The sequence below is a fragment of the Equus quagga genome, chromosome 15 (assembly GCF_021613505.1).
Source record: "Equus quagga isolate Etosha38 chromosome 15, UCLA_HA_Equagga_1.0, whole genome shotgun sequence".
NCBI lineage: Eukaryota > Metazoa > Chordata > Mammalia > Perissodactyla > Equidae > Equus > Equus quagga.
In genome coordinates, this window is record NC_060281.1 from 77,274,611 (window position 1) to 77,288,804 (window position 14,194).

General features: G+C 49.2%; 1 protein-coding gene across 2 annotated transcripts in view; it reads right to left on the bottom strand.

Annotated features, from left to right (window-relative positions):
- Window positions 1–14,194, bottom strand: part of NOS1 (nitric oxide synthase 1) — a 96,570-nt gene that overhangs the window by 9,262 nt on the left and 73,114 nt on the right. For both annotated transcript variants that reach the window (XM_046640251.1, XM_046640252.1), the window contains 5 exons: window positions 12,839–13,013; window positions 9,799–9,937; window positions 9,285–9,363; window positions 2,617–2,810; window positions 955–1,124 (listed from right to left, as the gene is read on the bottom strand). In XM_046640251.1, the coding sequence (XP_046496207.1) occupies window positions 955–1,124; window positions 2,617–2,810; window positions 9,285–9,363; window positions 9,799–9,937; window positions 12,839–13,013 (757 nt within the window). The remainder of the gene's footprint in view (window positions 1–954; window positions 1,125–2,616; window positions 2,811–9,284; window positions 9,364–9,798; window positions 9,938–12,838; window positions 13,014–14,194) is intronic.

Genomic DNA, 14,194 nt, shown 5'->3' on the forward strand with positions numbered 1-14,194 from the left:
CGGAAGACTAATACATATAGTTAGATCAAATTCTGCTTTAAATAATACCATGCCAGTAGTGCAATTTCTGGCCCCTCTTCAAATCAGCCTCCCCTGTTAATCTAAAATTTTGAATCAAAGTTATACGTGTACATAGTTTAAAAAGCTAAATAATTCTGCGAAACGTGATGAAAAATAATGCTCTCCTGTTCCATCGCTCCCATGTGTTTCCAGCTCCCCAGAGGTAACCACTTGCAATTCTTCAAGTGTTTCTTTGGGTGTTTATTTTCATATTTCTAAAGAACACACACTCCCTGAATTAGCCTCTTCCTTACTGCCCGTCATGCAGTCCCCGCCTTGCACAGCAGAAGAAAGCTGAACCGTCCTGTGCTGGTGGCTTCCTTACTGGGGAGGACCTGCCCCCTGGGAGAAGCCTGGGTGGTCTTCCCAGGTTGGATTCTTCCTGAGCAAGGCTCTGCAGCAGCCTGGGGCAGGCGAGTCCTTGGTTTCTAAGCAAGGATGATGGAAGCTGTGTTTTTTTGCTTCACCTCACCATCAGAGGCCTCCTATACGTTGAAGTCTTACCTACAGCTCCTCGGCATTGAAAAAGGCTGATTTTTAAAACAGGGCACTATGGGATTCTCTCTGTTTCTGTTTCTTCTAAGCCTGAGCTCAGATGGAACCAATGGGAGCTCAAGGGTTCCAAAGGAAGGAGGGAAAAGAGTAAGAACAGCAATTTCTATGCACCATGGAACTTTGAGATTCGAGGGGGTCACTCTTGTCCTGTTAGAACGAGGGGAGATGGTCAGGACCAGCCAAAATGGACTAGCCAAGATGGCGACCTTCTACAAACTAGAACCCGGCAGCCCTTGCTCAAGGCTGCCATCTGCTGGAAAACTGCTGCAATCAACATGCAACTCTCCAAGGACTAGGACACGAAAGGCGCCCCCCGAGTGCCTGAGGCCCGGGGCCCACCTTGCTGAGGACCAGCAGACGCTGCTTCTCTTTCTCGCTCGTGGCCAGGGAGGCAAACTGCTGCAGCTGGAGCGGTGTTGGGGGTGTGGTGATATCCAGGTAGTACTTGAAGGCCTGGAAGATGGTGCAGGGCGGGAGGCGGTGCTCGTCCGTCCAGTTACTGATCACTCCTGTGGAGGCACGATGGGGGCGAGGGGTGGGTGGGGGCATAGAGGCTGAGCTCAGAGGGTGTGGCTCCAGGTCGGGGAGGGCTGCCCGGCTCCAGGGGCCCAGGATGGGGCCGGCTGAGCCAAGCAACCCCTCGGCTATACCAGGGGTCCCGGGGACTACGGGATCCCCTCCTGGTGCAGGGAACCTGCCCATTATCACTGGAGCAAACTAGTCCAAAAAATTAAAAAATAAACAAATATTACAATAGCATGAGACAGTCCCCTGGCATTCTAAGCGGTGAGCTGTCAACAGAGCATGAGATATGAATCTATTTTGGCTCCGCCTGTCCTCTCCTGGTGTCAGCCTCCTACCCCTCTGCATGCTGTTCTAGTGTTTACAATTAGAGACATGCTGAACTCTTACCTTGCACTTTCTATATGCCAAGTATTATTCTCAGCCCTTTAATTATTAACTCATTTAACTCTCACAACAATCCTAGGTGGTGGGTGCTGTTATTATCCCCCTTTGGCAGTTGACAAAAATGGAAGCACAGAGAGGTTAAGGAATTTGCCCAAGGTCACACAGCTCACAAGCATGAAGTCAGGCAGTGGTGCTCCAGACCTTGTTCTAATTGCTATACAGTACTGCCTCTGTGTACTTTTCAGTCAATATAACCCCAAAACACAAGCTTCTACTTCATCAGGGGCTCAACCTGAGCTAAAAGTACTGTTCCAACACAGAGGAAGAACTGGCTGGGCTGGATTTATTAAGAGAAGGTGTGCCTCTCAAAGTGGGGTCTTTCGAAGGGATTTTTCAATAGGGCTTTGACTTTGTATTATTTTCACATTCTGCCCTGGCTCCTTTGTCAAGGTGATACGTCACCGTATCACGGGCTGCCACGTAAGGTCCACAAAGTTCCTCATACCTGAGCCCTGAGCTCACTTTGTACCTGCGCCCACTGAGACGAAGCACTGAGCCCCACTTGCCATAGAAAGTTCTTCACTAGGAAGGTCAAGGACGGTCACTGAAACAGGTTGGAACTTGATCTAATGAGGTCAGAAATGTGGTTCAATCCCTAGCGGGCCACCGAGCTTCATATGGTGTCACTGGACTCTAAGAGGAGGAGGGGGTCAGACTTCAGCTGCTTTCTACACAGTGGGCAGTGGGCGGTGGGTGGTGGTCAAGAAGGAAGGATGAGTGGGCACTAGTAAGATCAGTTTCTAGCTGATGAAGGAAGGGAGAAGCCCCCCTCCCCTAATGATGAACCATCGATGTCCTGGCCTCATGGACATTGACGGAGCCCATTGGGCTAAGGTTGTTCGGTCATGAGAAAGGGGGAGTCTTCAGTCTCAGAAGCTGGAGGCGACAGAGACCCGCTCGCCTACCTGGATTGGTGATGGGGAAGAACGGGTCTCCACTTTCCTAGCCTCCCATGGCCTCTGGAACTCCCTGGAGCAGGGAAGGGCCCTAGGGAGCCGCCAGCGGGGGGGCGCCCGGCCCAGCCATAGTTACCCAAAGCCGTGTTCCGCTCCTCCAGGAGCTCCACTTTGACCAGCTGGTTGACAGGGGGTGCGTCCTCCAGCCGCTCGATCAGGGCGTTCACGAGGTCCTCGTGGTTGCCGGGGAAGACGCCCAGGTGGTCCCCGGGCTGGTACTGCAGCTCCTGATTCCCATTGGTGTGGAGACGCACAAAGATGGTTGATCGGCTGGAGGGAAGGGCGGGGAACAATCGGATAAGGGCCACCTGCTCGCGTCCCCTTTCCTTGCTCCCTTGTCTGTCCTTATGGCTGCAACTTCCCTCCTTCCATTCTTGTTAGGGCCCATGCCAGCCAGACATCTGCCCCCATCATTCCATACCGTGGCTTTCAGCAAGCTCACTCAGGAGCTCCCCACGGCTAATCCAACGGCCAGTTCCCAGTGCTCATCTTGGTCATTGAAGCGGCACTGGACATGGCCGCTCACTTCCTCCTTCTCAACTCCATTCTCTTAGATCCTAGCACGCCAGGCTCTCCTGGTCCTCTCTCTGGCTGCTCCTGATCAGTCTCCTTTGCTGGTTCCTTCTCAGCTCCCCTAACTCTAGACATTGGAGCACCCCAGGGTTCAGTCTTCAGACCTCTTTGCTTTTCCATCTTCCTGCTCCTGCTTTTTTTTTTCTCCATAGCACTTACCATCCTCTGACCTCCTGCAGAGTTGACTTCATTATCTGGCTTGGCATCTGTGCCCCTGCCCCTCCCCCAGCCCCCAGGACAACTTAAACTCTAGACGGCAGAGAATTTGTCTGTTCTGTCCACGGCTCTCTTCCTGGCACCTGGGACAGTACACGGCACATAGTAGGTACTCAGAAACATTTGTTGATTGAAAGAATCTCAGACTCCCAGGATTAACCACCTGCCAGAACAGCTCTGTTCCCAGTACCAATTGGGGCTCTCTCAGGAGCCACTACCCCATTGGAGCCACAGGCAGTGGTGTCCCCAAGCGGTGAAATTCCATCTCTCCTAGGAACCCCAAGCTCCACCCCTGTTTGCAACAGTGGAGTGGGGGTCCTCAAATTGTCATGGAAAAGGGAAAAGGACTTGGTCTCAAGCTCGGGTTCTTGTTATACACAAATCCACTGAGATGATAAAATCAAGAGATCTAAGGAGAAAACCCAGAGAGAAACTGGTTTCTACCTGCTGGGTCATGCCCTTCCACATTGAGTTTTGTATTTCAGGTGCAGGAGACCTATGCTAAGTGAATGGCCTCCAGAATAACTTCCCAGACTGTGATTATTCTGGTTCTTTAAAAAGTTTTAGTACAGATATACTGCATTTCACACAACACCTGAAATCTCGGGGATCGATCACACTTTGGTAAATAAAATCCTCTGTACTCTTTGAGTTACGTTTGCATTTCTGATCTGCCTTTCCTTCCCTGCCACCTGGTTTTCAGTTCATTTAGATCCTTGATACGAAACACGAAGTTTCCACATTCTCCGTGGGACGTGAATCAAACTTGAATAGACCCATGGGACTCGCTATTTAAAGGAGTTTTTCGGCATAACCAGGAGCCCTTTTGTGCTGCAAATAGCCACCATCATTAAAAGTAGTTGCGCTGGCACATTCATTTTTTGGGGGTGTCAAGCATTTTCTTGAAGCAAGGCGCCCCTGTCCTGAGAATGGTGGGGAACTGGTGGCTGAAACTGTGAATGGTGGTGTTAGGGTCTGGGGTCCCCCTCTCCTTCCCTGGGCAGGTTTTGCCGTCTCTGGGACACCGATCTTGTCGACCACACGGACTTGCATGACTCATGCTGCTCTGAGCTCACATCAGCCTTTCGGTTCCTGGAGAGTCAAGGAGGAAACCCGCGGAGGCCGACGGCCAGCAGGGGGCGCTGTGGGGCCGCTCATGTGGGAGCCGCCGGAGCGAACCCCAGGCAGCCTTGAAAGGCCCCGCAAATCAATTCCCACTTTCTCCCGGATCATCACGATTTCTTTCAGAAGTATATTTGCCTCCGTTCTTTTGGCGGGTACAAAATAGAAACGCGGAGGACCCGAACTTGCTGAGCTGGCTCACGCTCGCAGCCACTTCCTCCCAGTCCTCGTGGACGTGGCAGAAGGTGGTCAGGCAGATAAGGGGCAGGCACGGGGATGCAGCTGGCAGGGGAGCTAGAAGGGGGCCCGGGCTCTGCCCGTGCTGGCAATTCAACCAAGGGGACTTCGCAAGCCGCCCACCAGGCATGGCTTGGTGAGAACCCAGCACTGAATGGCCGGGTGGCCCCGGGGCACTGTGATGGGCCGCTCCTGGAACGTCCCCAGGAGGAGGCGATCCCTGGGGGGCAGCGCTAGCCTGGAGACCAATTGTCTTCAACCTCGGTTCTGCTGGGGGTTTCTAAGTATAGGATTTTTTTTTTTTTTTAAGCTTGGAACACATACGGGCCATTGAGAAGAATCAGGGGAGGAGAAAGGGCAGAAGTCGGAAGGCAGCAGCCACCTGTGCCCTCTCGACCCCTCGGCCAGAGTATCCGCTGTGTGTGGTGTATTTACATCCACATACAGGAGCATCTCGCACACACACACACGTGTGTGCACACGCACTTGGCAGTGGTTCAATGACAGCTTCACAGATGGAAGAACAGTCTGCCGATGTCCAGCATTAAACGGAAAAACAATAGTTGATGTTCATTCGTCAACGGAAAGAGTGAACATTGTCCCCTGTGAGCAGTTTGAGTCAATAAGGTTCATGCATTCAACAAATTTCTTTTTTTTTGGTTTTGAGGAAGATTAGGCCTCAGCTAACTACTGCCAGTCCTCCTCTTTTTGCTGTGGAAGCCTGGCCCTGAGCTAACATCCGTGCCCATCTTCCTCTACTTTATAGGTGGGACTCCTACCACAGCATGGCGTGCCAAGTGGTGCCATGTCCACACCCGGGATCCGAACCAGCGAACCCCGGGCCGCCAAGAAGCGGAACGTGTGAACTTAACCGCTGCACCACTGGGCCGGCCCCAACAAATTTCTATTGAGTGTCAGACACTGTTCTAGGCACTGGGGAGAGAGTGATGGATAAAGACAACAAAGCGCTCTGTTCTCATTGAGAAGTATCCTAAAATGCTCTCAGATGGGGTTGGTGATGTGGATGGGTGGGCGGTGATGGGCTAAGTGACCATCAGACGGGATGGTCAAGGAGGCCTCTCGGGTGATTTGACATCTGAGTAGAGACCAGAACAATGAGAAGGAGTGGACGGACATGCAAAGATCTAGGGGAAGAGTGTTCTAGAAAGAGGGAGCTGCATGTGGAAAGGCCCTGAGGTAAGAAAAAGTGTGGTATGTTCAAGGAAGGGAAAGACGCTTGGTGTGTTTGGAGAGTGGTCAGCGCAGGGTGGGTGGTGGGAAAAGGAGGTCAGAGAGCTGGGCGGAGGCTAGATCACGAGGGCCTTGTCATGACCTGCCATGGCAAGGAATTTGGAGGTTTCCCCAGGCCCAGTGGGAAGCCACTGGAGGGTGTGAAGCTGTGGAGTAATAGGCTTCAATTTACATTTTTAAAAGATGACTCTCGCTACTGTTTGGAAAATGGATCTTTGAGAGAAAAGCCAGAGAACAAGGGGAGACGAGCTAGGCGTCTGCTGCAGCCACGCAGACCAGCCGATCCTGACTTTGCTCAAGGCGGCAGCCTTAGATCTGAGATGTGGTTGAAAGACAAGGCCCACCACGCCAGCTGAGAGCGATGTGCAGGGGGAGGGAGCCGGAGGAGGCAAGGAGGATGCCTGAGTTTCTGGCTTCCGGCAAATGTCCATGTTGAGATGGCGAAGGCTGGAGAGACGAGTTTTATCCAGGGGAGACCTTACTCCCTTGTAAGGCCCCCCGCTCTCCCAGACACCCCGTGATCGGGCCCATCCTGCATCTTTGCTTCTGCCGGTCTCCCTTGCTGCAAGTCCTGCTCTGTCTCATTGCCCCTCTGAAGCCTAGCCTGCATCCTCCCTCCTGCTTCTGGCTTCCGGGACTCACGCTCCACACCCCACCCCCGAGGGCTCCATTACACTCTCTTCTGTATTGTTGGCTAATTGGTGTACGTAGAAAATTTATTTCCTGGCCAGGCAGTAACAGTGATCACTTTTCTCTTTAGATTTGCCAGGATCACCCTCAAAAAGCTTTTTACTTCTTAAGCATTTTGCTTGCAATTAAGGGTCTCTGGGGCGGGGGAGGGCGTTGAGTTGTGTTATCTTGCTTATGGCTTCCTGCCCGACTTTGGCCTTCAGCGGGGGAAACGGGAGACAGTCTTGCTTTTTCATGCCATTCTCCTCTTTTTTTTTTAAAAAAAAACAGCAATAAACCTTATAAAGCTGGAAATGGCAGCAAGCCTGAGAATAGGTAGTGCTATGGAGCATGCTTTTATTTATTTACTTTTTTTGAGGAAGACTGGCCCTGAGCTAACATCCATGCCCATTTTCCTCTACTTTATATGTGAGATGCCTGCCACGGCATGGCTTGATAAGTGGTGCGTAGGTCCACACCTGGGATCCGAACCGGCGAACCCCCGGCCACTGAGGTGGAACTTTCAAACTTAATCCCTGCGCCACCAGGCCAGCCCCTAGAGCATGCTTTTAAAGAGGTCAACACCTAGACACAATTTGATCCTTTTTGTGTTAGTCCATAACTGATTTTAATACCATCTTCCAGTTCCTAACCTTGCTCAAATAGTCCCTTGTAAGTCATTCAGCATAGGGCCAGCTGCCCTTTCCAGAAGTGGGGGGGGGGGGGGGGGGGGTTATTCTGGGAACTTGGACCAACCCAGCCTTAAAACATTTGCAAATTATCTTGCTTTTTATCAAGTATAGCTTAAGGAGTAATTTTTGTGATCTGATCTTTCACAGTTTGTTGCTGAAAGAAATTTCCAGTGAATTCTTAGTCTTTCCTCTTCCAACACTACTTAAGTTGTACCATTCCACAGGACAGAAGTGGGAAGAGAGATGTGTTTTTCACATCCACTGTCCCTCTATATCAGAGGTGGTTATGCTCTGAATATGGCATTTAATCATTCAGAGGGATTCATTTTCCAATCCAGTTCTTTAATGTTTGAGGATCTAGCAGAGAACATGAGAGCTCTGGGGCTCCGTCCTGTTGATCATTTTATCAAAGGTTTGAAGTCCACGTGGAAAGCATGCATATCAATTCTGCAGGTGTATGAAGCTGGGATGCATAAGGAACAGTGATGGGAACGTATGAAATACTAGTTGCTTTGTGTACATCATCTTTAATACTTACAGCAGGCTTGCAATGCTGTGGAAGCCACATGTATAGTCATTTGGCATGCTGACTTTGGTGTCAGAGAATCGGGTCAGTGTGACCTTGAAAAAGTCACTTGTATTTTCTAATGGTCCCTTCTCACATTAAAAATGTGGACGATAATGGTGCCTACTTCCTGGGCTGGTCAGAAATTATGGGTGATCCTGCACTGAGAAGACTCAAAATGGCGCTCGGAACACAGAAAGCACTAGATCAATGTGAGCAATCTTTATAGCCACCATTCTCATTTTAGGTAAGGAGATAGGGGCTTAGAGTACCCAAGTGGCTTGCCCGAGGTCACACAGCTGGTGCATGGCAGAGCTGGGGTCAGAGCCCAGGGCTGTCCAGCTCGAGAGCCCACTCTTTGTACTATGCCATGCAAAGAATCAAGATTTCAAAAGATCTTCACGGGCTGTAAACGCAAAGTGAAAAAGATTCTGTTCCACAGGGATCGATGCAAAGACTTTCATTAATGCTAAAAAAAATTACTTATCCAGGCAGGGGGATGGACAGACCCGGCTGGACCATTCTGAGAAGACTTGATGTCTAACAGCAGCAAGGACATGAGCTTAATGGGAGAGCGACCTGCCTGTCAGAGCAGCTCCTGCGATCGCGGGCAGCATCAGCGTGTCCTGTACGGATCGGGGATGGTAATAATAGCCTCAGTGCGCTCAGCGGCAATCACAGGACCTCCACTGCACTGTGACCAGGTCTGAGAATGACACTTCCAGCAGGACAGCCTGTGTCCTTTTACTAAAGCACAAGGCTTGGGAAACCAGGTCCGAGGAAGGATGATTGGAAGGAACCCAGGAGAGACTGGTCAAGGTCATTGGCTATTTGCATGTCTCTCATTAGGAAGAACTGAATTTCTTTTGGGTGGCAATGGAGAGTGTAACTAGGATCAAAATGAAGTGCTAGGAAGAGATGCTTTGGCCATAAGCAATAGTAAGATCATTTCTAGCAATTAGGACTTCAAAACACAGAGTGAGCTGTTTTGTGAGGCAACAAGCTTCCTGTCATTCCAAAGGAATTTAAGCAGAGTCTGGGTAGCCATTTTGCAGCTCTCCATTGAATAAATAATTATCCACAAAGAGGAAACGCCTGGACTAAGTGATTTCTGACTAAGATGCTATGGCATGATGAACATTAGCCATTCAACAAGGGTGTGGTCTACGTTAAGGATTCTTTGCAAAACCTTTCTCTTTCCTCTTTCCACAATGATCATCACGCTCTCCTTTTCCCATCTCTCTGGGTCAGAGCTTGGCAAAGAGAAAGCAGAAAACCCAGACGCTACAAAGCAGCAAGGGGGGCTTGATGACACTTGGAATGGTCTGGAATTAGGGAGCCAGTCCTCGGAGTCAACAAGGGCTCCTCCCTCATCGTGGGGGGCACCTGGAGCAGAGGTGAGTAGCGCGATGCTCCTACCTGGATTTAGGACTCTGAAGGTTTTGGCGGCTGAGGAGTCGAGCGGCTGAGACCCGCTTTTTGTGGACATTGGATAGACCTACGGGGAGAAAAACGACAGTCTTCCTGAGATGGGTTAAACAGCTGTCAATAAAAAGTCTCCAGCTTCTATGGACCCTCTACGCACACTTCCAGTGTCCTCTGGAGTGAGGGGAAGAAGTAAAGAAAAGAGGTCAGGCAGGCAGTGGATGGGGTGGGTGGGGTAGTTGTGGCTAATGCAGAACAAAAAGCAAATCTGCTTGAACTGAGTTGAGAAGAGGATGGTTCGAGGTAACATGCATACTGGTGGAGAGAGAAGCTTCAAGCACATGTTTTCCTGAGTAGGGGGCAGGAGCAGCGTATTCATTTTGGGAGGACGGCACTAAAGGGGGAGCGGGCAATGAACCCCACCTTCTCTAAGTGCCTTTCAGAAGCGAGAGCACCTGTCTTTTCCCCATTGCCATGAATGCCTCCCTGGGAGGGTGGTGGGAGGTACCTTGTGTGAGTTCCGGAGCTTCAGCCACATAGGTGAGGCGGAACTTGTTCCTCTTCCAGCTGCGGTCATTGCTGATGAGGGAGTTGTTTGCCTTCTCAATGTTGACATCGTCTCCCACGCAGAACACATCGCAGGCCGCCTGTGGCACACACATGGCTTTCAGTGATCTCTTTCAGCCCAGAGGGACTCTTCCCCAACAACTCCAAGTCATGGCATATATCTCTCCATCCATCCACCCATCCTTCTATCCATCCCTCCATCCCCCTACCTACCCACCCACCCTTCCTTTCATCCATCCATCCAGTTACCCATTCACCCATCCATCCATCCATTCACCCATCCTTTCATCCATTCCTTCATCCCCCTACCTACCCATCCACCCTTCCTTCCTTCCTTCCATCCGTTCATCTATCCATCCATCCATCCACCCACCCATTCATCCATCCATCCACCTAGCCATCCATCCATCCATCCATCCATCCACCTATCCGTCCATCCATCCACCTGCCCATTCATCCATCCATCTATCTATCCATCCATCCATCCATCCATTCATCCATCCATCCAACCACCCATCCATCCATCCACCCACCGATTCACCCACCATCCATCCCTCCACCCACCCTTGCTTCTGTCCATCTACCCATCCCTCCATCTCCCTACCTACCTACCCACCCACCCTTCCTTCCGTCCTTCCATCCATCCATCCATCCACTCATTCACCCAGCCATCTACCTACCCATCCATTCATCCATCCACCCACCTCCCTACAACCCAATCATCCATCAATCCATCCACTAATCCATCCTATATGTTTTGAGTGTCTTTGATGTGCTGGACATAGCACATTTACTATTGACTTTAGGATGTAACCTCTATTTAATATGTAACTCTATTATGTCATTTGTTCCTAAAACCAACATGTGTAGAGGCTGAACATTAAACAGGAAAGTAAACACCTTGGCATTTCCGATCCATCTTCCTCTAAAGATTTAAAAAATTATACTAAATGCAGAATACACTGAATGTTTGAATACCAGCATATAAATTTTTCTTTTTCTTTTTGACAAGTTCATAAGTTCTCCAACTTTAGTGACCCTAAGAATTACTGTTTGGACTTCAGGTTTCTTGAGATAAAGCCATGGATAGATAATTCAAAGGTTTTCAAGGGTTGCTTTTACCAATTTTTGGCCTCGTGTTGATTTTCGGACAATCCAAATGTCTATCAACTGATGAATGGTGAACAAAATTTAGTATCTACACCCAATGGCATATTATTTGGCCACCAAAAGCAATGAAGTACTGAGATGTGCTACGATGGGGATGAACCTTGCAAACAGTATGCTAAAGAGAAAGAAGCCAGTTACAAAAGACCACATATTATATGATTCCATTCATATGAAATGTCCAGAACAGGCAAACCTATAGAGCCAGAAAGTAGATTAGTGGTTGTCAGGGCTGGGGGTGGCGTGAGAGGATGGGGGCGATAGCTAAAGTGTTCATGGCTTGTAACAGGTCCGGCTTCTGGGGTGTTTGGAGTTTGCTGATAGAACCACACAATTATCTCAAGGCATGAGAAAGCCATGTTATCTCGACTCTCCTTGTCTACTGACACAGCCTCCCCACATAGATATCCTTACAGGTCAGGGGCCTCAGTTTCCCCTTTTGCTCTCTACCTGCATTTGCGTGCAGAGTGAAGTGTCAGCTGAGTGACAGGAGGTTGCATAGTCCCCTTTCTCCTGGGGCCGCTGATGAGAATACATCCCAGGGCCCAGACAGGAGCAGGGAAAGGGGGTGGGTCCACACTCCTTGCCTTTTTGTGTGTCCAGGATGGCCAACTGAATCATGTCCCACATGCAGAGAGAAGGCCGCTATTTATTTACTCTCTTGTGACCTCATATCTAGAATAGCGTGTTGGACAGGATGTTCTAACGTGACGGAAATGTTCTATGCTGTAATATGGTAATTACCAGTCACTTGTGGCTACTGAGCACATGCAATGTGGCTAGTGCAGCCAAGGAATGGAATTTTTAATTCTAGCTAATTTATATATAAAATTAATACATAATTAAAATATAACATATATTTATATAGTTATATTCTCTCTCTATATTATTTTATATATGTACAGTCTTATGTATATATACAGAGAGAGAATTCATGTAACATAAAATTCCCCACTTAAAAATATACAATTCAGTGGTTTTTAGCATATTTACAAGGTTGTGCAACCATCACCACTATCCGGTTTCAGAACATTTTTGTCACCCCAAAGAAACCCTCTATCCCTTAGCAGTCACTCCCATTTTCCACTCCCTTGAACTGCTAGCAGTCACTAATCTGCTTCCTGTCTCTCTGCATTTGCCTCTTCTGGACATTTCACATAAATGGAGTCATACACTATGTGGTCTTTTGTGACTGGCTTCTTTCACTTGGCACCATGTCTTCAAGGTTCATCCACGTTGTAGCATGTGTCAGCACTCCATTCCTTTTTAATGGCTGAATAATATTCCATTGTACAGACACACTACATGTATTTATCCATGCATGATATTTAATGTTAATTAGTTTAAATTTAAATTTAAGTAGCCACATGTGGCTAGTGGCTGCTGGATGAAGATCCAGCACAAGAGGAATCAGCTTGTCAAAGTAGACAAATTGGTGAGATCTGAGTTCCAGGTCGTGGCATGGCCTCCCGGTTTGGTATCACCAACTCTGTGTTTTTTGTCTACTTGTCTGCCAAATGTGAGTGACGGAGGGACTCCTTCCAGCCCTGAAATTCCAAGACTCCGTAATTTTGTATAGACTAACTCCTTACCCATAATGCAGGAGTTTGGATTCTAGGTAGAAAACGTGTGTTTTAAGACCACCCAAAATCATCTGAGTTGTTTAAAGCTGTACCCTGGCTGGAGAAATGTGGGAAGTCCCGGGAATTCCCTCAAGTTTCTTCTACTTCTGATGGCTTAGGCACTTTGTCTCTGGGGGTCTTGCGGGGCACGACTTCTCCTCCGGAGTCTCTGAGATCTGGGCAGATGGTTACCTTAAAGACCTTCTTGGCCCAGGTCCTGAAAGCTTCTTCCTGCCCACAGAGCTCGTCGCCTTCCCTCATCTTCAGGATCCTCTCTCCTCCCAGCTCTTCCAGGAGGGTGTCCACGGCGTGTCCAAAGGCGCAGAAGTGAGGGTAGGCCCGCGAGCCAAGGCCGAACACTGAGAACCTGCCGAGGAGACAACAGAAGTTCATGCCAGGGGACTGTGGGGCTGTGGGGGGTGTCAGGTGTTATGGACGGAACTATGCCCCCCCGTCCCAAATATTTAAGTCCCAACCCCCAATGTGACTGTATTGAGAGATGGAGCCTTTAAGGCGGTAACTGAAGTTAAAGGAGGTCAGAAGGGTGAGGGCCTAATCCAATAGGACTGATGTCCTTGTAAGAAGAGGGGGAGACACCAGAGACGTTCTCTCCCTCCCGGCATGTGCAGAGGAAAGGCCGTCTGAGGACACGATGAGAAGGCAGCCATCTGCAGGCCAGAAGGAGAGGGCTCACCAGAAACCAATCCTACTGGCACCACGATCTTGAATTTCCAGCCTCCAGAACTGTGAGAAATAAAGTTCTGTGGTTGAAGCCACTCAGTCTGTGGTATTTTGTTATGGCCGCCCCAGCAGACTCATACATCTGGTTATCTCCAGAGGGACTACGTTTAGCCCACGGAGGTCAGGCAATCCCAAGGTCCCACCGAGGAAGGCCATCTTTAAACCTGGGAGCCCCCGAGGCCTCTTGTCGCTTCCTTCTGGTCTCTGCTAGGTTTTACTGTCCTCAGGAGAAAATTCCCCATTGGTCCTAAGGAGGATAAGTTAGGGATGGCAATGACCTGGAACCATTGGCTGTTTCTTCCGTGTCCCTTTCTAAGCTGGACTCACTGGGGAAATGAGTCTACATTATCAAAAGGTTTGAATTCTACAAGTTTTATAATTCTAGCAAATGAGATTAGTTTTAAGTACAAAGATAATGAGAACTGTCACATAGAGGTCCTCAGGGACCTGTATTAACGAGAAGATCAGGAGGACTTGTCATTAACACATCAAATGTTGGTGTGTAAACAGGTTCTTCTGAAAGGGGGGGAAGATTTATAAATATGCTGGCTCCGCCCCTTGCCGTGTCCGTGAAATTAATTTGCTTCACAAACCCTCTTTGCATAGATACTGTCAAGAAAATGTTGGCGTTTGAAGCAGTGGGAGAGAAGTTGATAGGATTTTTCTCTGCGTGGAGGTGGGGCTGCTTTGACTGAAGTCTGGGAAGTGGAGGGCCATGTCCCAGGTGGACCTCTTGCTAATTCACAGTCCTACAGACATTTTGTGTCACACTTCTCGGGCTTGGTCCCGGCTGTGGGTCTTGACTTC